The sequence below is a fragment of the Aotus nancymaae genome, unplaced genomic scaffold (assembly GCF_030222135.1).
Source record: "Aotus nancymaae isolate 86718 unplaced genomic scaffold, 86718_ANA_hifiasm-v0.15.2.pri h1tg000010l, whole genome shotgun sequence".
NCBI lineage: Eukaryota > Metazoa > Chordata > Mammalia > Primates > Aotidae > Aotus > Aotus nancymaae.
In genome coordinates, this window is record NW_026988421.1 from 27,902,028 (window position 1) to 27,927,108 (window position 25,081).

Consider the following 25,081-nt stretch of genomic DNA (forward strand, 5'->3'; position numbering starts at 1 on the left):
ACGCGCTTGCGCACTCTGGGGAGAGCGGAGCTGCACCCCGCCCCGTACCGCTGCTCGGCTCCTCCGCTGTGCGTGCTAGGGACGTTGGGGGCGGCGCCGCAGCAGTTGCCCCTGGTAACGGGGGAGGCAGCAGGAGGAGGAGGAGGAAGAGGAGGAGGAGGGACTCGGCGAGAGGATGGTGAGTGTGGGGGCCCGGGCCCCCTTGGAGCCGGCCGGTTACCCTCCTCCCGTCCCCAGGCCCAGGGCGGAGCACTGCGCTGAAAGCCAAGGAGGGAATGGGACGGCGATCAGCCTGCTGTGTGGGTTCTGGACTGGTTTTCAGGGTCGGCGGGGAGCCCTGAGGGTGGGCCCTGGAGGGAGGCCTGGGCCTGGAGAGGAAGGCGGGGCTTGCAGCGGGTCCGAGGCTTGAGGAAGGGGCTGGCAGAGTGCGCGGATGGCCGGATGCGGAGCCCGGGCTCCATCATTACTTGGGGGGCAGGGGTGAGGGCGGATCCGAGGAGCTGCATAGAGCAGCTTTTGCTTGCAAGCTTAGACTTCCCGGGCCGTCGATCTCCCGGCGCTGCAGTAAAGTGGGGTTCTTCTGGAGCCCGGCCAAAAGCGGAGAGAAAGCCGGCCCCGCTGTCTCTGAGGTCGCCCTGGCGGTAGCAGGGGAGATGGTAGTCTAGCTCTCCTCCTTCTCGCTCTCTGCGGGCCCCTGGGGGGCAGGGGAGTAAGTCCCAGGACACCAAGGGGTGACGCTTGGAAGGGATGCCTGGTGGATTTTACGTCGTCTTGGTGTCTGTGTGGCGGGTGCGCTTCCTTAGTCCCGAATTAGTTATTTGCTGAGAGTTTTGCAAGACCTGGTTGTTGGTGATGACCGATTTTTCATTCAATACTTAATCCACGTTGATGGAGGCAAATTAGCTGCCCGGTCCCTAGAATTTCCTTCGAGACCTTTTGCAATCTCCTTGTGCATGTGACCACACCAGGACCAAAAATTCTTAATGCTGTCTTGGGGTCTCCAAACTGAAAAGAACGAGAAGTTAAAAATGGAGATTGAACTTCAACTCTGGGGCAAGACTTTTCTCTGTTAGCCCTAATTAAAGCTTTCTCAAATTCTAAATTACGGTTGTGACAGATCTGACCGTTAACACTGTTTCTTGTTGATTTCTGTACGGTTAGTTGGAAGGAGTTAAAATGGAACTGAGTAATTTTAGAGCTATCAAAGAAAAATTGATTTTGAAGCACTTAGAGCAGTTTAGTTGGCTGCAAAGAGCCTGTAATCAAACTTATATTTACTGTTCCACCTCACTTCCTAGTTCCTTTCTTGACTTTCAGAAATGTTGAGCCACTTTTGTTGATTTAAGAAGAAGAAGAAAAAAAGCGAAAGCTAGATGCCCAGGAAGAAAAAATAGCATGTATGTTTGGTCAGATTATCCAGTGAGTAGATTTAGATAGAAAAAAAAATCTCAATTGATTTTTTATATCGCCAGATTGTTAAAGAAGTAGGGTTATTTGTTCTAAAGTTGCCAATCACATTTCACACTTGCTACACTTGCAGGTTTTTTTTTTTTTTTTTTAACCTCAGGCTAAACAGATTTTTACAACTGTTTCTTTTTCTTAATCGTTTATACAGGAGCTGTCCGTTTAAAGGCTTTTTCTCAACAAATGAGTGCAAACATAAATATTTACCCAGAAAATAGCTAGAATTGAAATGAAAAGGGCATGCCAAACCAACAGAGAATGAGATTCGTCATTATGGATGAGAAGTGCATGAGAGTTGGCTAACTTTTCCCAGTTTGTTTATCAATTAAGTGGACTGTGTAATTCCGTGATTGTTTAATGTATAATTACAGGCCACAGTAAATTAACCACTGCTCATGTTTCCAGGTGCAAATTGGCACTGTATACAACAAATTGACAGTGTATACACAACACTGTCGTATACAACTGTTGTGTTCAATGTTGAAAACAGTTTGTTTTTCTTTTTTCCTTTTCCTAGAATGAACAGTAAGAAATTAGGACAAATTAGTCTGGAGTCTTTATCTGCTTTCCCAAATGCATTTTTTTTTTCTATCTCCAAAAGTGTCAGCTATTCTTAAAACTGGATGTAGAACACTGAATTTAGTCAGTGGTGTGACTTAAGTGTATCCTATCTGGTATCCCATGAGCTTCAACTGTACAACTAAAGAGTGAACCCAAGTTTTTTTTTGTTTTTGTTTTAAACTTCAGCTGTGACTAACACACAATTTTTTCAAATTTGGGTAACTGTGGCAAAAACCCAAATATGGGTTTCCCTGAACATTTAGAGTCAACTGTTTTACCCCTGCTTTACAATGCCGGGTTCTTGATGAATTACTAAAATGACGGTAATTTTAGCATGTAACTAACCATTGTTATTTAATATCTGACTCCTTCATTCAATAATTATTTATGGAATACTTTCTATATATATGGAGCTTGTGATTGTTCTCATGCATGTTCAACATTTGAAGATTTGTTCCCAACAGTATTTGTATTTTCTGGCTAGAAAATGGCAGTGGAAAATTATTTAAAAAAATAAACAAAACACAGGGCTATTGTTTTGAGTGGCTACTTTATGTCATGCTTTACATACATGACCTCATTTCATCCTCATAACATCATTTCTTGAGATATAAGTATTGTTCCCATTTTCTAGCTGAAACTAGAAAATGTGCAGGGTTTTATATATATATATACACACAGAAGCTGAATACAAGTCTGAAACTCTAAAGCCCATAATGTTCATTTCATTAGGACTCTGGTAAAGTGGGAACTCGCTCTTCCTGAGGAGATGCCCAGATTTTGTTCCTCAGGAAACATTGTTTGTATTTATTTGGTAGAGGGTGATGAGAAAGAAGATGAAGTTTGGATGAAGTTCTCCATTTTGAGCTTTAAACTGATAGGAGTTCAGTTAAAAGAGGTAAAAATAAATGGAAGTCAGTTATATTTAAGCTAGTTATAGGGACTGTATGTACGAGATGGTTGGTTTCAAAATTTCAGTATTTAAATTTTAGCTGCTCCTTACAACCACGTATATTTTCCATATACCAACACATTTCTCCCTCCTTCACCACTCTGGTTTCTTTGAATGACCTAGTTTGTATTGTTTTAGGTCAGTGCACCATGCCTCTGCTAATAGTTGAGTTTAAGCTGATTTCAAGGCAGATAAAATGTCTGTAGTCCATAGTACATCTATTCATGATTTGACTGTAGAAAAGTTTGCTTAAATGTTTTGTGGTTGAGTCAGACCACTTCTGCCCACCAGGGTGCAGATAACTTGTATACATACATGCTGGTAACACACAATATACTTGTAACTGAAGTTCATGTTTCTTAAATTGCTTTAATGTCACAGGAATATAAATCCTACATAGAGATCAGGTCTGTTTTGCTCACTCTTGTACCTAAGGCAGATTATTGGTGTTTAATGATTATTGAGTGAATGGATACTTCGGCCAAAAATGCACTTTAAAAATTAATTTTAGCCGAGAGCGGTGGCTCACGCCTGTAATCCCAGCACTTTGGGAGGCCGAGGCGGGTGGATCACGAGGTCAAGAGATCAAGACCATCCTGGTCAACATGGTGAAACCCCGTCTCTGCTAAAAATACAAAAAAATTAGCTGGTCATGGTGGCGCGTGCCTGTAATCCCAGCTACTCAGGAGGCTGAGGCAGGAGAATTGCCTGAACCCAGGAGGCGGAAGTTGCAGTGAGCCGAGATCGCACCATTGCACTCCAGCCTGGGTAACAACAGCGAAACTCCGTCTCAAAAAAAAAAAAAAAAAAAAATTAATTTTATTGTATTTATACTGCAACACTCAGCCCTATAATAAATTTAACTTCTAATATCTGTCTCCCTTCATTTGACAGTTGAAATAAAATATGGGCATATATGCATAGATGCATGGAATAGACTTTCTGGTCTCTTTCTTCCAGCCTCTTAAATCAGCTTACTTTGTACCTTTCAGGCAGAACCCTGATCTCTATAAATATCCTCTTCCCTATTTAGCAAACCCTGATAATCCTGTGATCCCCTGTCCTCAGTAGTTGGATTAATATGATGCTGTATTATATTTGTACTTGTCTTCCCTAGACCATGTTTGAAATGCCATTTATCCTTTTGCTGGAAGAAAATATTAGCTGAACTTTCCATTTCTCCATAATTTCACTTAAAGGTGAAGCATCTGAAATTATTATTTCCTAATAAGGAAATGTACTCATTAGAAATGTAGAAGCACTGTATTCTACACTATTAGGTTAGTAAAGTTTATCTATAGTTAGAATTTTTTTTTTTTTTTGAGAGGGAGTCTAGCTCTGTGGCCCAGGCTGGAGAACAGTGGTGTGATCTCGGCTCACTGCATCCTTCCTCTCCCAGGTTCAAGCTATTCTCCTGCCTCAGCCTCCCAAGTAGCTGGGAATACAGGTACCCGACATCATGCCCGGCCAATTTTTTGTATTTTTAGTAGAAATGAGGTTTCACCATGTTGGCCAGGCTGATCTCAAACTCCTGACCTCAAGTGATCCACCCACCTCGACCTCCCAAAGTGCTGCAATTACAGGCACAAGCCACTGTGCTCAGCCTTACAGTTAGAATGATTTCTTGTGCTCGCTTCAGCAGCACATATACTAGAATGATTTATTTTTCTTTCTTATCTGTGCTTTGCTCCTCTCCTTTTAAGATGAATAAACATTATGTTTCTCCCCTCCTCCTCCTTTTTTTTGAGACAGGATCTTGCTCTCTCATCCAACCTAGAATGCAGTGGCCTAACCATAGCTTACTACAGCCTCAAACTCTTGGGCTCAAGCCATCCTTCTGTCTCAGCCTCCTGAGTAGCTGGAAACACAGGTGCACACCACCACACCTGGATCATTTTTTCTTTTTGGTAGGGATATGTGTCTTGCTTGGTTGCCCAGGCTGGTCTTGAATTCCTGGCCTCAAGCTATCCTCCTGCCTCTGCCTCTCAAAGCACTGGTATTACATCACTGTGCCTGGTCTTGCTTTTCTCTTAATTATTTAATTTCAAATGTAATGAGTATGTAGAAAGTCTCTGCCTGAAAAAAAAAAAAAAAACAGTATTGTTAGTGATTTTTTAAAAAAGAGACACATGAGGAAAAACCCAAAACATTAATTTTAAACTTTGAAAATATTTTGTAGGCTAGGCACGGTCACCTGAGGTTGGGAGTTCGAGACCAGCCTGACTAACATTGAGAAACCCTGTCTATGCTAAAAAATACGAAATTAGCTGGGCATGGTGGCGCATGCTTATAATCCCAGCTACTCAGGAGGCTGAGGCAGGAGAATCACTTGAACCTGGGAGGCAGAGGTTGCAGTGAGCGAGATCGCACCATTGCACTCCAGCCTGAGCAACAAGAGCAAAACTCAGTCTCAAAAAAAAAAAGAAAAAGAAAACAGACCTTCCTTTATAATTTCTGCACAAGCAGATAATCAGATAATGCGTGAGAACTTTGCCTATATGTCATTTAATGTACTAATTTGATACATTCCATCTGTTTTAGAATTTAAGAGGTAATGAGGCCCCTTCTTTTCACTTACAATCAGGAACTCAAGATGAGTAGTAAAATGGGTTTTCCTGTTCCTAGCCTTTTTATATAACTAGTCCCCTAAGGATCTCAGAATTTTAATTTTTACTTTTCTGAAAGGCGATATTATAAATGAGTGATTGCAATATAGCTAATAGAAACCAGGGAGACTTCTTGTAAATATAGTTTTAAGAAGGAATGGTGTCAAAGTATTCAAGACCAGATGAGATTAAAAACAGCAAAAAAAAAGTCTTGCCTTTGGGTGGTTCACTTGAGCTTAGGAATTCAAGATCAGCTTGGGCAATATGGTAAAACCCCATCTTTACAAAAAATACGAAACTTAGCGAGGCGTGGCAGCATGAGCTGTAGTCCCAGCTACTGGAAAGACAGAGGTGGAAGGATCGCTTGAGCCCAGGAAGTCGAAGCTGCAGTGAGCCGTGTTCACGCCACACACTCCAGCCTAGGTGACAGAGGAAGACCCTGTTCCCCCCCAAAAAAAAGAAAGAAAAAAAAGCCTGGCCTTTTAAAAAGCTGAACTTTTGTTTGTTTCAAATCTATTTAATCTCTCTCCCCAAAATCTTTTGGCATAGAATTTGTCCAGCTTAGACTAAACCTTCCATTTTACTGCTGGAAAAAATTGAGGCATAGAGAAGTTAATGTGGTCCTTAGCAAGTCAGTACAAATGCAGTATGAGAAGTGGTAAAGAGTCTCTGAGGCAGAAAGGAATTCTTAATAATTATGCATATTTGCATATCATTGTCTAAAGATGCAGTTGTTGAGAATTATTTCTCAGAAGTATCGTTTGATCTTAGTGAACAAACTGGTTTGAATTATTGCCTGCTGCAGTGTGAATAACAAATACAACCATTTTACGTAACTCTAAGACTCAGTATGAAGGAATTTCTTCTTGAGCTGGGAGACTAAATTATATGCCCTTTAAACTCTGGGATTCTTTGACTCTTGTTCTAGCCATGTGTTAGAACAAGATTGTCAGCTATAGCACAGAACAAATAACTTTCCTATAAAGATTGTCTTAATTCTTAACTAAAAATCAACTTGGTTTATTTCTTTTTTTATTTTTTATTTTTTGGAGATAGAGTCTCACTTCTTCACTCAGGCTGGAGTGCAGTGGTGCAAATACAGCTCACTGCAACCTCAACCTCCCAGGCTCAAGCAATCCTCTCACCTCAGCTTCCTGAGTAGCTGGGACCACAGGCATATGCCACCATGCCTGGCTTATTTGTTTTTTATTTTTTATTTTTATTTTTATTTATTTATTTTTTTTTTTGAGACGGAGTTTTGCTCTTGTTACCCAGGCTGGAGTGCAATGGCGCGATCTCGGCTCACCGCAACCTCTCCCTCCTGGGTTCAAGCAATTCTCCTGCCTCAGCCTCCTGAGTAGCTGGGATTACAGGCATGCACCACTATACCCAGCTAATTTTTTGTATATTTAGTAGAGACGGGGTTTCACCATGTTGACCAGGATGGTCTCGATTTCTTGACCTTGTGATCCACCCGCCTCGGCCTCCCAAAGTGCTGGGATTACAGGCTTGAGCCACCGCGCCCGGCCTGTTTTTTATTTTTTGTAGGGACAGGATCTCACTATGTTGCCAGGGCTGGTCTTGAACTCATGGGCTCTAGCAGCCCTCCTGCCTTAACCTCCCAAAGTGCTGGGATTACAGGCATGAGCCACTGTGCCCAGCAACATGGTTTATTTCTATCCATAAAAACATAATAAATAATGGCCAGGAGAGGTGGCTCATGTCTGTAATCTCAACATTTTGGGAGGCCAAGGTGGGCGGATCACTTGAGGCCAGGAGTTTGAGACCAGCCTGGCCAACATGGCGAAACCCCATCTCTACTGAAAATATAAAAATTAGCCAGGCATAGTGGCTCACTCCTGTAATCCCAGCTACTCTGGAGGCTGACGCACAACAATTGCTTAAACCCGGGAGACAGATTGCAGTTGAGCCGAAATTACACCACTGCACTCCAGCCTGGGTGACGGAACGAGGCTCTGTCTAAAAATAATAATAATAAATGAAAACAAGAAACAGAAATATTAGATTAACCGTAAAACATTCCTTGGTTAATTTTGGTGGATTTTTTTTTTTTTTTTTTTTTTTTTTGCTTCATAGGTGCCTTTTATGATTTCCTAACTTCTCTATTGTACCAAATTTTTCTTCTAAAAAACACAGATAATCTATATCATGCACCTGTCCTATAGGGTCTTGTGATAGATGATGGTAGAACATATTGAATGAAGAAGTCTTACAGGTGTGCTAAAATAGATTTTAAATTTTTTAAAATTTTTTCTTTTTAATTTTAATGGCTCCTTGCTTTGTAGGGTACATGAGATGTTTTGATACAGGCATGCAATGGAAAATGATGAAATAGATAAAATCATAAACAGAGAACCCAATTCTAATTTTATATAGCCTTTTTATATATTTTTGTATAACACCTTAAAAATCTTGTGTGGCCGGGTGCGGTGGCTCACACCTGTAATCCCAGCACTTTGGGAGGCTGAGATGGGCAGATCATGAGGTCAGGAGTTTGAGACCAGCCTGACCAACGAGGTAAAACCCCATCTCTACTAAAACTACAAAAATTAGCTGGGCGTGGTGGCACATGCCTGTAATCCCAGCTACTCAGGAGAGGCTGAGGCAGGAGAATCGCTTGAACCCGGGAGGCAGAAGTTGTAGTGAGCCAAGATTGTGCCACTGCACTCCAGCCTGGGCGACAGAGTGAGACTACATCTCAAAAAAAAGAAAAAAAAAAATCTTGTGTTAACTTGGGTGTGTCATACTATTTAATTCCACAGGTGTTATCTAGTGTCTGTTTAATAAGTGCCAGCCATTATGGGAGAAGTGTAGCCCTTACCACAAGAAACTTCAGTGAAGGAGAAAAATACAAACATCAGTTACCTACTCTAACTATATATAAAGGGCTTTAGGAACGCAGATGGGGTAGAATTCACACTCCCAGGAGATTTGGGGTGACTGCTAAGCTGGAATAATAGGAGGAGCAGGAATAAGCCATGCTACTTATTAAGTTGCTAATTTAATTTGGGATTTCTTTTCTTTTTTTTTTTTTTGAGACGGAGTTTCGCTCTTGTTACCCAGGCTGGAGTGCAATGGCGCGATCTCGGCTCACCGCAACCTCCGCCTCCTGGGTTCAGGCAATTCTCCTGCCTCAGCCTCCTGAGTAGCTGGGATCACAGGCACGCGCCACCATGCCCAGCTAATTTTTTGTATTTTTAGTAGAGACGGGGTTTCACCATGTTGACCAGGATGGTCTCGATCTCTTGACCTCGTGATCCACCCATCTCGGCCTCCCAAAGTGCTGGGATTACAGGCTTGAGCCACTGCGCCCGGCCTAATTTGGGATTTCTACCAAAACTTGGAAAGAGGAAGCAAATGGAATAAGTGGCATTAGAATGAAAAATAATAACATAGGCTCTCCATAACCAAGAACTTCTTTCAAGGAGAAGCTATTCTGATATCCAGTAATAGCAAAGTCAGTGCCCCCAAAGTAATCTGTCTTCTTCGTGGTTATTCAAGGGTTTGCTCTCAATTTTGCGCAAGTTGAAAAGTGCACCAGACCAGGAGGTGAGAATCCTTCTCCTGGGCTTGGATAATGCTGGCAAGACCACTCTTCTGAAGCAGCTTGCATCTGAAGACATCAGCCACATCACACCTACACAGGTGAGCACCGCCTTGGCTCCAGATGCCGTGTGACGCAAGGAAGACGGTAATAGCAATGTGAAAGACAAAACAGGAAGTACAGTTTTGTCCACTTCCAAGTTTTGTCTCTGAGAAAAGTCTATACAATCTAAAAATAACCAGATTTCAAAAATATGTAAGAGATTCCATTCTCATGAGGTATTTAGAGTAGTCAGATTCATAGAGACAGAATGCAGAATGGTGGTTACTGGGGCTGGGGAGAGGGGAATGGGATGTTATTGTTTAACGGGTACAGAGAGTCAGTTTTGCAAGATGAAAATAGTCTTGTGGATAATGGCACACAATGGGAATGTATTTAATTTTGCCATGGAACTGCACACTTTAAAATGGCTAAAATGGAACATTTTATGTTATGATATTAAAATGGTACATGTTATAATTTAAAACGTATGTATACATATATGTGTGTGTGTGTGTATAGACAATCAAATCCCACAGATCCAAGTGATTACCTATATTCTTTTTATTTTTACTTTATTTTTTAAAATTAATAAATTATTTATTTTTTCAGACAGAGTCTCACTCTGTGTGCAGTAGCAAAATCTTGGCTCACTGCAACCTCCACCTCCCAGATTCAAGCAGTTCTCGGGCCTCAGCCTCCCCTGTAGCTGGGACTACAGGTGTGTGCCGCCACACCCAGCTAATTTTTAAATTTTTTTTAGAGACAGGGTTTCACCATGTTTGTTAGGCTGGTCTCAAACTCCTGACCTCAATGATCCACCCATTTCGGCCTCCCAAAGTGCTAGAATTACAGGCGTGAGCCACCACACCCAGCCTATTCTTTTTAAAAACAGCTTTATCTTCTCCGATTATGAAAGTAGTGCATGTAGAAAACACAGAGAAAGTATAAAGGAGAAAACTCTGAGAAAAATCATGGTTAAGGCTGGGCACGGTGGCTCACGCCTATAATCCCAGCACTTTGGGAGGCCAAGGCGGGCAGATCATGAGGTCAGGAGTTCGAGGTCAGCCTGACCAACATGATAAAACCCCGTCTCTACTAAAAATACAAAAATTAGCCAGGTGTGGTGGCGCGTACCTGTAATCCCAGCTACTCAGGAAACTGAGGCAAGAGAATCGCTTGAATCCGAGAGTCGGAGGTTGCAGTGAGCCAAGATTACGCCGTTGCATTCCAGCCTGGGTGACAGAGCGGGACTCTGTCTCAAACAAACAAACAAACAAACATGGTTAATATTTTAGCATATACTTTTCAGACTTAATAAATACAAATATGTGTCAATTTTTTAAGTAAAAAACAATTACCTGCCTTTTTAAATCCAACCTCATCAACCTTCCTCTTTCCGGAAAAGGCCAAGCAAGCGAAGCATAAAGGATAAGGCAGTGACGGTGCTCACAGTGTGGAGGATTAAAGACGGGTCCTGATTGGAAAAACTCTAGTGGGCTTCTTAGACCTCATTCCCTGTAGGAAATCCTGAGAATACTTGACCTTTGGCTGAGCCAACAGGGACAGCCTGTTGGTCTTAGTCACTTTAAAGTGTTTGAGCATTAAAGGTTAGAGGTTTTAGCAAAACCAGAGTTATTTAGCATTTTCCATCACTGTACTGTGATAAGACCCTGGTGTCAGATTTTGGCTGTGCTGGCGTGTGTGCATACTTCACGGCCTATAAGTCTTACTGATTCACAACTCTTTGTGGAAAAGTCATTTCAACTGCTACCAAATGAACAATTTTACAGCTTCTGAACAAATTTAATGTATAGCCCAAGGAGGAGCAAATTATAGTAGTCTAGCCTAGAAGGACTGAAAAACACAGATTAGTGTGTCAAGATTTCTGCCAGAAAAAGAAGTGCCAGTTTTTGTGTGCGTGCACCTGTGGTTTGTTGTTGTTGTTATTGTTTGTATTAGTGATAGACTGTATCTCTCAAGAACACTAACAGGAAGATTTCCACACTGCAAACACAGAAATACACTCAAAGTTAGAACCCAAAGTTCTAACTCTAACCTTCAGGCTTTATTCAGTGTGTTATAGGTGACTCTGATATATTGTGTCAAGCTTTCATATTCTTTAGAAACAAACTTTTATTATGTTTTTGTTTTACAATAGAAAAAATAATGCTCGCCGGGCGCGGTGGCTCACGCCTGTAATCCCAGCACTTTGGGAGGCCGAGGCGGGTGGATCACGAGGTCAAGAGATCGAGACCATCCTGGTCAACATGGTGAAACCCCGTCTCTACTAAAAATACAAAAAATTAGCTGGGCATGGTGGCGCATGCCTGTAATCCCAGCTACTCAGGAGGCTGAGGCAGGAGAATTGCTTGAACCCAGGAGGCGGAGGTTGCGGTGAGCCGAGATCGCGCCATTGCACTCCAGACTGGGTAACAAGAGCGAGACTCCGTCTCAAAAAAAAAAAAAAAAAAAGAAAGAAAAAATAATGCTCATTGTAGTAAATTTAGAAAGTATAAATAAATAAAATTGAGAAACTAGAAGTCACCTATAATGCCCAATCAGACATGCCACTGTTCACATTTAGGAATGTATCAAATTTTTTCTATGCATATATATGATGAGTATATTTAAAATAAAAAATAAAAATGGCTCACAGAGGATATATTAGTTGGTATCTCATATATATATATATATATATATATATATTTTTTTTTTTTTTTAGAGATAGGGTTTCACTCTGTTGGCCAGGCTGAAGTGCAGTGGCGCCATCCATAGCTCACTGCAGCCTCAAATTCCTGGGTTCAAGCAATCCTCCCACCTCAGCCTCCTGAGTGGCTAGGACTACAGGCAGGTGCCACCACACCCAGTTAATTTTTTTTTGATGGGGGTAGAGATGGGGTCTCACTACATTGCCCACGCTGGCCTTAAACTCCTGAGCTCAAGCTGTCCTCCTGCCTCAGCCTCCCAAAATGCTAGGATTATAGGTGTGAGCCACTGAACTTGTTTCATCTTTTTCACTTAATAGATCATGAATATCTTTATATGTTATTATATATGTAAATGCGTATGTAATATACACCTCTACATGTTTGTGCCCTTTCGTTGTTATTATTTCCTCAGAATAAATTCCTAGATTTGTTGGGTCTCATGACTTATAGACATTTAAGGCCATTGATACATATGGTCAAATTCCAAGATTTATTTTACTGTTATTTATTTTTTGCTTTATTCCAGAAAGGATTTAGTATTACTGAGTTTGACATTTAATATCATTGAGTGTGGAATTTTTAAATACACCAAAGTAGTTTTGCCAATGAGTCACAATGAAACTGCTTTTTTTAATAAGCTTAAGCCATTTCCCTTTAAAATTCTTGAGCTTCTAATGTATTTAGTCATTGGCATGTTAGAGAAGCGAGAGTCAGCAGCATCCCCCATTATCCTCCAGAGACTGTGTATCCTCAGTGGAAACTGGGTAGCAATGTTCCTGCCCTATTGCACTGTGCCTTCTCCTTCTGTGCCAGGCAGCAGTGTTGACAGGCTGCCACATGAAACAAACGTTTGTGGAGGCATCCCCAAACCTATCTAACTCCAGTTATTCTGGATGAAATGTCTCTTCTATGGTAGCAAACTGTTGATTGGGTCTTTCAAATCCTGGTTTCCCTATGTAACTTTTGCAAGAAGACTTTTAAAAAAATTCTTCATGAAATATATTCTCTCAGAACCCCAAAGTGCTTGTTAATTTGTTTCTTTTCACATTAAACCACCAGCTGGCAATTCTGCCTGTCCCTGATTTGCTCACCTTCCTCAAAGTTTCACCTCAAGTAACTGTCTTAGAAATGAAGACTTCTGGCCGGGTGTGGTGGCTTGCACCTATAATCCTAGCGCTTTGGGAAGCGGGCAGATCACGAGGTCAGGAGTTCGAGAGCAGCCGGGTCAACATGGTGAAACTCCATCTCTACTAAAAATTCAACAAATTAGCCAGGTGTGGTGGCAGGTGCCTACAATGCCAGCTACTCGGGAGACTGAGGCAGTAGAACCTGGGAGGCAGAGGTTGCAGTGAGCTGAGACTGCGCTGCTGCATTCCAGCCTGGGCAACAGAGCCAGACTGTGTCTCAAAAAAAGAAAAAAAAAGACGTTCCTCTTCAAGTTCATCAGAGTTGCCTATGAAAGCTCAATTTTAAGTGACCACTTGTTTGTTTCCATCAGTGTCTGTAACCCAGGGCTCCACCTCCCTACTGGGCTGATATTGCAGTTACAAATCCAGCCTCCCCCATAGCATCCTCAGTTCTCTCTTTTTCCTGATTAATTCCAATAGGAAATTTATTTTGAGATGCTCTTGAAGAATCTAATCGTTTAGATTTTTAGCTTTTGCCTCTTTAAATTTAGCTTGTGTTCTTTTCTGTTGAGTCTTCAGATTCAGCTTGTTTATTTGTTAGTTACATGAAATGTCCTGTTAAATTTTACAATCCTGAAGATTCATGGGCATGTGGTATGTGTTGATTAATTAGATCTATTCTCATTTAGAATTATCCTCAGCAATTATATGTCTATATATGTTCATTGTAGAAAAACATCATGTTAGCCTGACATTATTTACACTGACTCCACAACCTGGATGAAATAAACATGTATAAATATGTTTCTTGGGCCGGGTGCGGTGGCTCACGCCTGTAATCCCAGCACGTTGGGAGGCGGAGGCAGGCGGATCACGAGGTCAAGAGATCGAGACCATCCTGGTCAACATGGTGAAACCCTGTCTCTACTAAAAATACAAAAAAATTAGCTGGGCACAGTGGTGCGTGCCTGTAATCCCAGCTACTTAGGAGGCTGAGGCAGGAGAATTGCCCGAACCCGGGAGGCGGAGGTTGCGGTGAGCTGAGATCGTGCCATTGCACTCCAGCCTGGGTAATAAGAGTGAAACTCCGTCTCAAAAAAAAAAAAATATATATATATATATATATTTCTTTATTCTCTGTCACAACAAATCATTTTCAGCATTACCAGTATCACATATAGCAGAGTATTTTAGAATTAATAAAAAAACATAGCTATTAAATGTAACTTTGTCAGAATTATGATCTCAAAGTTTAATAAAACTTGATGTTTTTGCCCTTGTTTCAGGGTTTCAACATCAAAAGTGTACAATCACAAGGTTTTAAGCTGAATGTATGGGACATTGGTGGACAGAGGAAAATCAGACCATACTGGAGGAATTATTTTGAAAATACCGATATTCTTGTAAGTACTCCTTCTGACACAGTAATTCATAGTATTTTCTGCCATGTGTTAGAAACATGGACACTGTAATGTTCTTTCTTGGCAGTAATTCCACAGTCATAACATTAATCACTATGAATTTAGCAGGGATAGGAGAAGACTGCAGATTATGAAGAAGAAACGAAGAAACATCTTTGTATAACTTGTATAAAATGTTTTGGTGAGGCACGGTGGCTCACGTCTGTAATCCCAGCACTTTGGGAGGCCGAGGTGGGTGGATCATGAGGCCAGGAATTGAAGACCAGCCTGGCCCAGATGGTGAAACCCCTGTCTCTACCAAAAATACAAAAATTAGCCGGGCATGGTGGCGGGCACCTGTAATCCCTGCTACTTGGGAGGCTGAGGCAGAGAATTGCTTGAACCTGGGAGGCAGAGGTTGCAGTGAACCAAGATCATGCCACTGCACTCCAGCCTGGGTGACAGAGCAAGACTACGTCTCAAAAAAAGAGAGAGAAAAAAGATGTTTTGCTGTCGCTCAGTAACAGTGTTGTACCCACACCCATCTTGGCAAAATAAAGTGTTTATTAATTGCCATAGTGATTTGAATAGCATAAGGGAAGTTGGAAGATCATGCCACTGACTGTCACCCCTAGGAAGACAGTGAATCAAGTGTATCCCAAAGAGAACAACCAAAATAGTGAAAGTACTGGAAACCATGATGTATAAGGAATGGTTGAGAGACCTGACAGTGTTCTTCCTAGAAAAGAGAACATTTGGAACTGTCTAGACTGCTTCAAGAATTATCTTAAGTCAGTGGGGTTGAATAGTTCTAGAGGGCTGAGCCAGGAGCAAGATGGGGAATATTAGGTGATAGAATGTAATTTAGAATAAGGAAGAAGTTTCCTATAATTACAATCATCCGAAAGTAGGAGAAGCTGCCTCATGCATTGGGAATACCCTAACTCAGGCAGCATTCATTCAGGTGGAGGCCAAATGACAAGAGCTCCCAGCTCACTGTCACTTGCTTTAGGACCACTGCTGTTTCAGAATTCTTGGAGATTTCACTGTCCACATACATGATTTCCACAAAACCCTAGCCTCTCAGTTCCTTCACCTGCCCTCCTCCAATGGTGTTGTCATCCACTCTACCGCAGCCACATACTCTCATAATCATACCCTAAAACTAGGGGGGCTCATAAACTTAGATGGGAGAAAACTTGCATGTCATTTTTACTAACCTCTAACCAAAAGTTTGTGTTTACATCAATTATGATGATAGGCAATAAACTGCAATAATAGAAGCCATATCTATGTCTTCATTACTAATAGAAATCGTCTAGACTAGGTGTGGTGGCTCATGCCTGTAATCCCAGCACTTTGGGAGGCTGAGGTGAGAGGATCACTTGAATCCAGGAGGCGGAGTTTACAGTGAACCCAGATCAAGATCGGGACACCACACTCCAGCCTGGGAGACAGAGTGATGCTCTGTATCAAAAGAAATTTTAAAAAAAAGAAAAAGAAAAGAAATCATCTTGTATCTCAAACAGCTTCACCCTCTGCTGTTGTTTCCTAAGTGTCTCTCTCTTCTGGATCATTCCTATCAATATAAACATATCCTGTAGTTTCTCTTGCTTAAAAAAGAAAAAAATAGACCAGGCGTGATGGCTCACGCCTGTAATCCCAGCTCTTTGGGAGGCTGAGGCAGGTGGATCACGAGGTCAGGAGATCGAGACCATCCTGGTCAACATGGTGAAACCCCATCCCTACTAAAAATACAAAAAAATTAGCTATGTGTGGTGTCACGTGCCTGTAGCCCCAGATACTCAGGAGGCTGAGGCAGGAGAATTGCTTGAACCCAGGAGGCAGAGATTGCGGTGATCTGAGATCGCACCACTGCACTACAGCCTGGGTGACAGTGTGAGACTCTGTCTCAAAAAAAAAACAGAAAAAGAAAAAAATAAGCCCCAAAAAACTCCTCCTGATCATACATCCCCTCCAGATACTGTCCCACTCCTCAGCCTCCTTTTATAGAAAAACTCCTCAAAAGAGTTTCCTATGCTCTCTTTCCTTTATCTCCTCCCAGTTACTCTTGAGCCTTCTCTATTCAGGCTCACTGATAATTCCACATTGCTAAAAGTAGGGTTCAGTTTTCAGTACTCACCTCACTTGACCTATCAGCCCATCTAACATTGGTCATGCTGTCTTTGAAACATTGTCTTTTCTTGGCTTCTAAGACATCATTCTATCTTGGTTTTCCTCCTCAATGGCTACTCCTCCTAAATCTCCATTGCTTTTTTTTCTTTTTTTTTTTTTTTGTATTTTTAGTAGAGATGGGGTTTTACCATGTTGGCCAGGATGGTCTTGATCTCTTGACCTCATGATCCACCCGCCTCGGCCTCTCAGAGTGCTGGGATTACAGGCGTGAGCCACTGCACCCGGCCTACTTTATTTTTTTTTTAATCTCTCAACTTCCAAATGTTAGAGAGTCCCAGAGGTCCGTCCCTGTGTTTTTCTTCTCTGAGTCACTGCTTAGGTGACCTCGTCTAAGTTGAAGGATTTAATGACCACTTACATGCTTATGAACCTCAAGCTATCATCTCTAGCCTGGAATTCTCCCCTGAACTTGAGTTTCATATACAGTCATGTGCCACATAATAGCACTTGGGTTGTTGGCTGACCTCATAAATGATAGTGGTCCCTTAAGATTATAATAGAGCTGAAAAATTTCTATCACCTAGTGACATAACTGTCATAACACATTACCTTTTATATGTTTAGTTATGTTTAGATATATAAATACTTACTGTTGTTTTAAGTTGCCTACAGTATTCAGTATAGTACAGTAACTTGCTGTACAAGTTTGTAGCCTGTGGCAATAGGCTATGCCATACAGCCTAGGTGTGTAGTAGACCATCTCGGTGTGTGTAAGTACACTGTATGATGTTGGTGCCATGTCAAAATTGCCTAATAATGCATTTCTCAGAACATGCCCCAATCATTAAGCAACACATGACTATATAAGCCAGCTGCCTATTTGCCATCTCCACTTCAGTGGCTGGTAAGTCCCTCAACCTCAACATGTCTAAAACCAAATTCCTGTTTTCTTCCTGTCCTACTCAACCCTACTCAGTCTTCTCAGTAAACGGCAGTCCCGTTCCTCCAAAAACAATGCAGTCATCCTTGGCTGCCTCTCCTCTCACCCCCCACATCAGATCCATCAGCAAATTCTCTACCTGTTGCCATCAGACATATTTTTATTTATTACTTTTCTGTCACACTGGAAGGTAAACTCTAAGACAGGAACTTTTGTATTTTAAAAAACTGTTGTATCCCCAGTGCCTAGAAAAGTGCCCTAACTGGGCACGGTGGCTCTCGCCTGTAATCCCAGCACTTTTGGAAGCCGAGGTGGGAGGATGCTTTGAGCCTGGGAGCTCAAGATCAGCCTTGCGCAATATAGTGTGACCCTGTCGCTACAAAAAATAATTTAAAAATTAGCCAGGCATGGTGGTGTGCACCTGTGGTACCAGCTACTCGGGAGACTGAGGTGGAAGGATCACCTGAGCCCAGGAGGTTGAGTCGGCAGTGAGCCGTGATCACGCCATTGCGCTCTAGTCTGGGTGACAGAATGAGACCCTGACTCAAAAAAATAAATAAAATAAAATTTCTGCTCTGCAAAAGAGACTGTTAAGAGAATGAAGAGACAAACCACTGACTGAGAGAAAATATTTCCAAAACACATGTACGTTAAAGTATTTGTATCTAAAATATACAAAGAACTCAAAACTCAAGAATGTAAGGCTGGGTGCGGTGGCTCACACCTGTAATCCCAGCACTTTGGGAGGCCGAGACGGATGGGTGGATCACGAGGTTGAGAGATCAAGACCATCCTGGCCAACATGGTGAAACTCTTGTCTCTAGTAAAAATGCAAAAATTAGCCGAGTGTAGTGGCATACGCCTGTAGTCCCAACTATTCAGGAGGCTGAGGCAAGAGAATTGCTTGAACCTGGAAGGCGGAGGTTGCAGTGAGCCGAGATCGTGCTACTGTACTCCAACCTGGTGACAGAGTGAGACTTCATCTCAGAAAAAACAAAAAAAAAACAAAAAAAAAAACTTGGTTTTATAAATGGGCAAAAGATCTGAACAGACACCTCACTGAAGAAGGCAGATAAGCATATAAAAAATGTTGAGTATTATATGTCATTAGGGATTTACAAATTAAAACAGCAATAATATGGTACAATTTTTTTTTTAGTGGGGGAATGATCTCAGCTCACTGCAACCTTGCCTTCCAGGTTCAAGCAATTCTCCTGCCTCAGCCTCTCAAGTAGCTAGGACTACAGGCATGCGCCAGTGTGCCCAGCTAATTTTTGTATTTTTAAAAAATGTTTATTACTTTAAATCTAGGATCACTGGAAATAATTTTTGTATTTTTAGTAGAGATGGGGTTTCATCATGTTGGCCAGGATGGTCTTGATCTCTTGATCTTGTGATCCGCCTGCCTTGGCCTCCCGAGGTGCTGGGATTACAGATGTGAGCCACCACGACTGGCCAGTATTCCATATTAATACATACTAGAATGGCTAAAATTAAAAAAAAACTGCTGATACGGATGTAGAGCAACAGGAACTCCTCTTCATTGCTGGTGGAAATGCAAAATGGTACAGCCGCTTTGGAAGACAGAGTAGTTTCTTACAAAGCTAAACATAGTCTTAGCATATAGTCCAGCAGTACTCCAAGATATCTGCCCAGTTAGTTGGAAGTTGATATTCCACACAAAATCCTCCATAGGAATGTTTATGGCAGTTTTATTCCTAATTTCCAAAACCTGGAACCAACCAAGATACCCTTCAATAGGTTAATAGATAAACAAACTGTGGTACACCCATCTAATAGAATATTGTCAGTGATAAAGAGACATGAGCATGAAGTCATGAAAAGACACGGAGGGCTCACACCTGTAATCCCAGCACTTTCAGAGGCTGAGGCGGGCAGATTACCTGAGGTCAGGAGTTCAAGACCAGCCTGGCCAACATGGCGAAACCCTGTCTCTACTAAAAATACAAAAATTTGGGGCCAGGTGCGGTAGCTCACACCTGTAATCCCAGCACTTTAGGAGGCCGAGGCAGGCGGATCACCTGAGGTCAGGAATTCAAGACTAGCCTGGCCAACGTGGCGAAACCCCGTCTCTACTAAAAATACAAAAATTAGCTGGGTGTGGTGACTGGCACCTATATTCCAGCTACTCAGGAGGCTGAGGCACGAGAATTGCTTGAACTGAGGAGGCAGAGGTTGCCGTGCCACAAGATCGTGCCACTGCACTCCAGGCTGGGTGACAAGAGCGAAATTCTGTCTCAAAAAAAACAACAACAAAAACAAAAATTAACCAGGCATGGTGGTGCATGCTTGTAATCCCAGCCCCTTGGGAAGCTGAGGCAGAAGTATCACTTGAACCCAGGAGGCAGAGGTTGCAGTGAGCTGAGATCTCACCATTGCACTTCAGCCTGGGCAACAGAACAAGACTCCATCCAGTCTCAAAAAAAAAAATAAAAAGACATGGAGGAATCTTAAATGCATTTTGCTAAGTTAAAGAAGTCAATCTGTGAAAGATACATGCTCTATATATTTCCAACTATATGACATTTTTTAAACAGGTAAAACTATAGAAATTAGTAAAATCTCTATTACGTCGTAAAAGATTAGCGGTTACCGGGGTTCGGGGGAGGGAGGGGAGAGATGAATAGGCAACATACAGGGGATTTTCAGGATGGGGAAAACGATTCAGTGTGAAACTAATGGTGAATACATGACATTTGGGGTTTGTCAAAACCCATGGAACTTTAAAACATGAAGAATGAACCTAATGTATCAATATTCGTTCATTAGTTGTAACAGATGGTACCACACTAATGCAAGATGTTACAGGGGAAATGGTGGGGGTGGAGAGGGGGATGTATATAGAACTCTATGCAATTTCCTCAGTCCTGTGAATCTAACACTTTAAAAAGCATATACATGTTTCAAAAGCTATAGACTCCCTTTTCCTCTTCCAATCAAGAGTTAGGAAAAAGCAGGTGACTGAGAGAAATTACATTCCTATCTGTTCATCTGCTGGATTAAGGTATCTTGAAAGAAATATCCAAGCAAGAGAAGTATGTAAGGACATTAGTGATTGTAAGTCTCCATAAGGAGGTCTCAGAAACTTTCTGGTCTCCAGGTAAGTGTAATTTTAAATCATAAGCTCTAATACCTTGAGGGTAGTCTGCAAGGTCGTTGTAATATAATATAACCCTGGATTCCACATTCTCATGAGCTGAGAGTACTCAGGAATTAATGGACAATCAAGCAAAAATCAGTTCGCAGCAACCCTAGAGAAGCTTTCTCCAGCTACATCCTTATACTAGGCACTAGTACAAGATAGTATTTTGGGTTGAGAATCAACCTTTCATTATTTTCCTGTGCCGTTTGAGATTAAACAAGTTTGGGGGAGCAGCTGAGTCCCTGGGGTTAGATTCTAAGGCCTTGTGACCCATAGCCCTGTCTGCCAGTTTTGTAGCAGCTTAGAGTGGCAGTGGTGGATGGGTTATATTTGTTGGTCTGTGTTTAATAGTATTCCATTGTTGGTTGAAAAAGACTCACACTGCCTAGAAGAGCAGGCTTGAGGCTTGACACAAGAGTTACCCGGTTCACTCTTTCCCATTTATCTAGAGTACCGTAATCCAATCTTACTTTAGAGCAGGTCAGCAAATTGATCCAGGCTACCTCCAATTTTTGTATAGCCTTCAAGCTAGGAGTGGTTTTTACATTTCTAAGTGGTTGGGGGGAAAAAAAGCCAAAAGAATAATGTTTCACAACATGTGAAAATTATATGAAATTTAAATTTCAGTGTCCATATAAAGTTCACTTGGAACATAGCCACATACATTTGTTTACAGATTTTCTGTGGTTGCTTTCTGACAATAACAGGAGCATTCAAGAATTGTGAAAGAGATTGTATGGGCCACAGAGGCTAGAATATTGACTGCTGATCTCTTACAGAAAAAGTTAGCCTACCCTTGCTTTGGAGTATTAAATTAAATGGTTTGCTAAACTGTGTCTGATGGTGCATGCCTATAATCCCAGCTACTCAGGAGGCTGAGGTGGGAGGATCCCTTGAGCCCAGAAGTTTGAGACCAGCCTGGGTAACGTAGCAAGACCCTATCTCAAAAAAAAAAAAAAATGAAAGAGGTTTGAAAGACTCAGGGCAACTCCCAGTAGTAACAGAGTTATTCTTAGGGAAGATGACATTGAGAACATCTGACTTCAGCTGTATTAATTTGAGGGTAGTGACTAAGAAAACTTGGAGTGTGATGGAAGGGAGGGGATAGGGTGTCTTCCTTTTCTCTTTAGGCCCAGAAATAATAACAGCCTTTTGATAGATAAAAATAAATGTCTTTTCAAGGTATATTCATGTTACTACTAATCACTTACTGTATTATTATTAATATCATCTTTATGTTTAAACTTAACATAATTTAAACAAAGTAGGCCACGCACAGTGGCTCACGCCTGTAATCCAAGCACTTTGGAAGGTCAAGGTGGGTGGATCACTTAAGGTCAGGAGTTTGAGACCAGGCTGGCCAACATGGTGAAATGCCGTCTCTACTAAAAATACAAAAATTAGCCTGGCATGGTGGTGGGTGCCTGTAATGCCAGCTACTCGGGAGGCTGAGGCAGGAGAATTGGTTGAACCTGGGAGGCGGAGGTTGCAGTGAGCCCGGATCACGCCACTGCACTCCAGTCTGGGTGACAGAGCAAGACTCCATCTCAAAAAAATAAAATAAATAAATAAATAAACTTTGTAATCATTTCCATATCTAAAGTGTAGGACATCAAGTGAGATCTCAAACACCCTAAAACAAGATAACCATCTCTTGTATCATTTCCAAATCTCTTACACTTACGTATCCATACTACTGAAGCTAGAGGAAGCACATGTAACAGAAAACCGCAAGTTAACCAGACACCTGGTCAGTTCCAGCCTTCCGTAGACTTTCACTCACGCTATCAAGAAAAAAGCCACACTGGTTAGTGTCACCCCTTCTTGTTGCTGTCCACATCTGGTGGAGAAATGCTATACTTAGGAGCAATGAAATGGCCAAAAGGTGGCAGCCAGACCAGGAAGGAGAAGAGGAGGAACGGAGAGCCTTCCGTCCACACGCCGGGCGAGCCCTCTTTGGTGATCTGGAGTTGGCTGAACTTCCATCAAGACAGGACCTTTTTCTCTAGGTCTTCCTCCCATAACCAAATAAGCATTTCATAACAATTGCCAAAAAAAAAAAGATGTGAATTGGCTTTGCCTAAAGCATCATGCTGAGTGCCATGGATTATAACCTTACTTTCCAGTAGGTTTCATGACTTATTTGTGAGGGTCTGTACTGTTTAAGATGAGTCAGGAGCATAATAAATGTTTAACTTTCCCTTATACTTTCTGGGAAAAGACCAGAAAAACTTTTAATTGATTGTTAATTTGTTTGGAGCTTTAAAAATCTTTTTTAAAATTTTTTACATGACTAAGTTTAATAATAGCTATGCTGTTTTTTAAAAAATTAAAGGTAATCCTTTTCTTTAGCTATTGTCCAGAATGAAACAGATATTGCATGGAGACACTGGGAGGAGCTGGGGAGGAAACAATCAGGACAAGAGTATACCGCTGCAGGGCCAGGCGCTGTAGTTCACGCCTGTAATCCCAGCACTTTGGGAGGCCAAGCTGGGCAGATCACTTGAGGTCAGAAGTTCAAGACCAGCCTGGCCAACATGGTGAAACCCCATCTCTACTAAAAATACAAAAATTAGCCAGATGTGATGTCATGGGCCTGTAGTCCCAGCTACTCAGGAGGCTGAGGCAGAAGAATTGCTTGAACCCAGGAGACGGAGGTTGCAGTGAACCGAGATCGCCCCACTACACTCCAGCCTGGACGACAGAGCGAGACTCTTTCACACACACGCACACACAAAAAGTATACCACTGCAGAAAAACACATCTGTGGGATCACCAGAGCATTGTTTGTGCCTATGACTTTCATTTGACTCTTTTCTTAAGTAATAAATGGGATGCTTCTTTTATAGACGGACTCCTGGAATGATTGTGTAGTAATTTTCAAATTTTATTAAAGTTGAGAAAAATGCCAAGTTATAGGAAAATTTTGTGTATAGTTTAGGAAATTCCTCCCTTTGAATCTTGTAATGGAAATGCTTGCAGTGAAATTTCATGTCAAAGCAATAAATAGCAAATAATTATGAGTAAAAATTAAAGCTTTCTTTTTTTTTTTTTTTTTTTTGAGACGGAGTTTCGCTCTTGTTACCCAGGCTGGAGTGCAATGGCGCGATCTCGGCTCACCGCAACCTCTGCCTCCTGGGTTCAGGCAATTCTCCTGCCTCAGTCTCCTGAGTAGCTGGGATTACAGGCACGCGCCACCGTGCCCGGCTAATTTTTTGTATTTTTAGTAGAGACGGGGTTTCACCATGTTGACCAGGATGGTCTCGATCTCTTGACCTCGTGATCCACCCGCCTCGGCCTCCCAAAGTGCTGGGATTACAGGCGTGAGCCACCGCGCCCAGCCAAATTAAAGCTTTCTTCTCATTGACCTTCAGCCTCTGGATTCTCTGGTATTTGACTGGTCATCTATCTTGTCTACTATTAAAATTATCTTTCCATTTCTTACCATCCTCTCTCAACTTCTGTTTCTTCATCATATCAAAATCTGTTTTTTGTTGTTGTTATTTTTTTCTTTTTAAGACATGGGTTTTCACTTTGTGGCCCAGGGGAGTGCAATAGCACAATCATAGCTCACTTTCTCAATCTCCTGGGCTTAAGGGATTCTCCTGCCTCAGCTTCCTGAGTAACTGGGACTACAAGGCATGTGCTAGTGCACCTTGCTAATTTTGTTTGTTTTCAGAGACGAGGTCTCACCATGTTGCCCAGGCTGGTCTCAAACTCCTGGGCTCAAGCGATCCTTCTGCCTTGGCCTCCCAAAGTGTTGGGATTATAGGTGTGAGCAACTGCACCCAGTATCTTTAACCACGTTATCAGCCTTGTCTCAGCCTCTTCCTTCCTACCCTTACCTTTATTCATAGCCTTTGCCCCCAGCACACCTTTCTCCTGCTTTGTATTTCTTTTCTTGCTAGATGACCTGTACATAGCCACCAAGCAGCCCTCTGAGCTCCAGACGCTCCTAGCAATTACCCCATCTTTCTTTTCTCCCTCATATATATATATATGTATATATATATATATATACATATATATATATGTATGTATTTTTTGAGACGGAGTCTCACTCCTTCACCCAGGCTGGAGTGCAGTGGCACAATCTCAGCTCACCGCAACCTCCACCTCCTGGATTCAAGCAATTCTCTTGCCTCGGCCTCCCAAGTAGCTGGGATTACAGGTGTGCACCACCATGCCCGGCTATTTTTTGTATTTTTAGTAGAGATGGGGTTTCTCCATGTTGGCGAGGGTGGTCTTGAACTCCTGACCTCAGGTGATCCATCCACCTTGGCCTCCCAAAGTGCTGGGATTATAGGCATGAGCCACTGTGCCCAGCTCTCCCTCACATCTTCCTGGACTATTGCTTGAGTGAAGATCCCTCTAGCCTACCGTAGAGTACCAAATAATTTGAACGAAGTCTTTTATA

General features: G+C 42.0%; 1 protein-coding gene across 1 annotated transcript in view; it reads left to right on the forward strand.

Moving 5' to 3' along the window:
* Positions 1–44: 44 nt before the first annotated feature.
* Positions 45–25,081, forward strand: part of ARL3 (ADP ribosylation factor like GTPase 3) — a 40,498-nt gene continuing 15,461 nt past the window's right edge. The window contains exons 1-3 of the mRNA XM_064373926.1: positions 45–178; positions 9,106–9,249; positions 14,312–14,428. Coding sequence (XP_064229996.1) covers positions 176–178; positions 9,106–9,249; positions 14,312–14,428 — 264 coding nt within the window. The 5' untranslated portion in view covers positions 45–175. The remainder of the gene's footprint in view (positions 179–9,105; positions 9,250–14,311; positions 14,429–25,081) is intronic.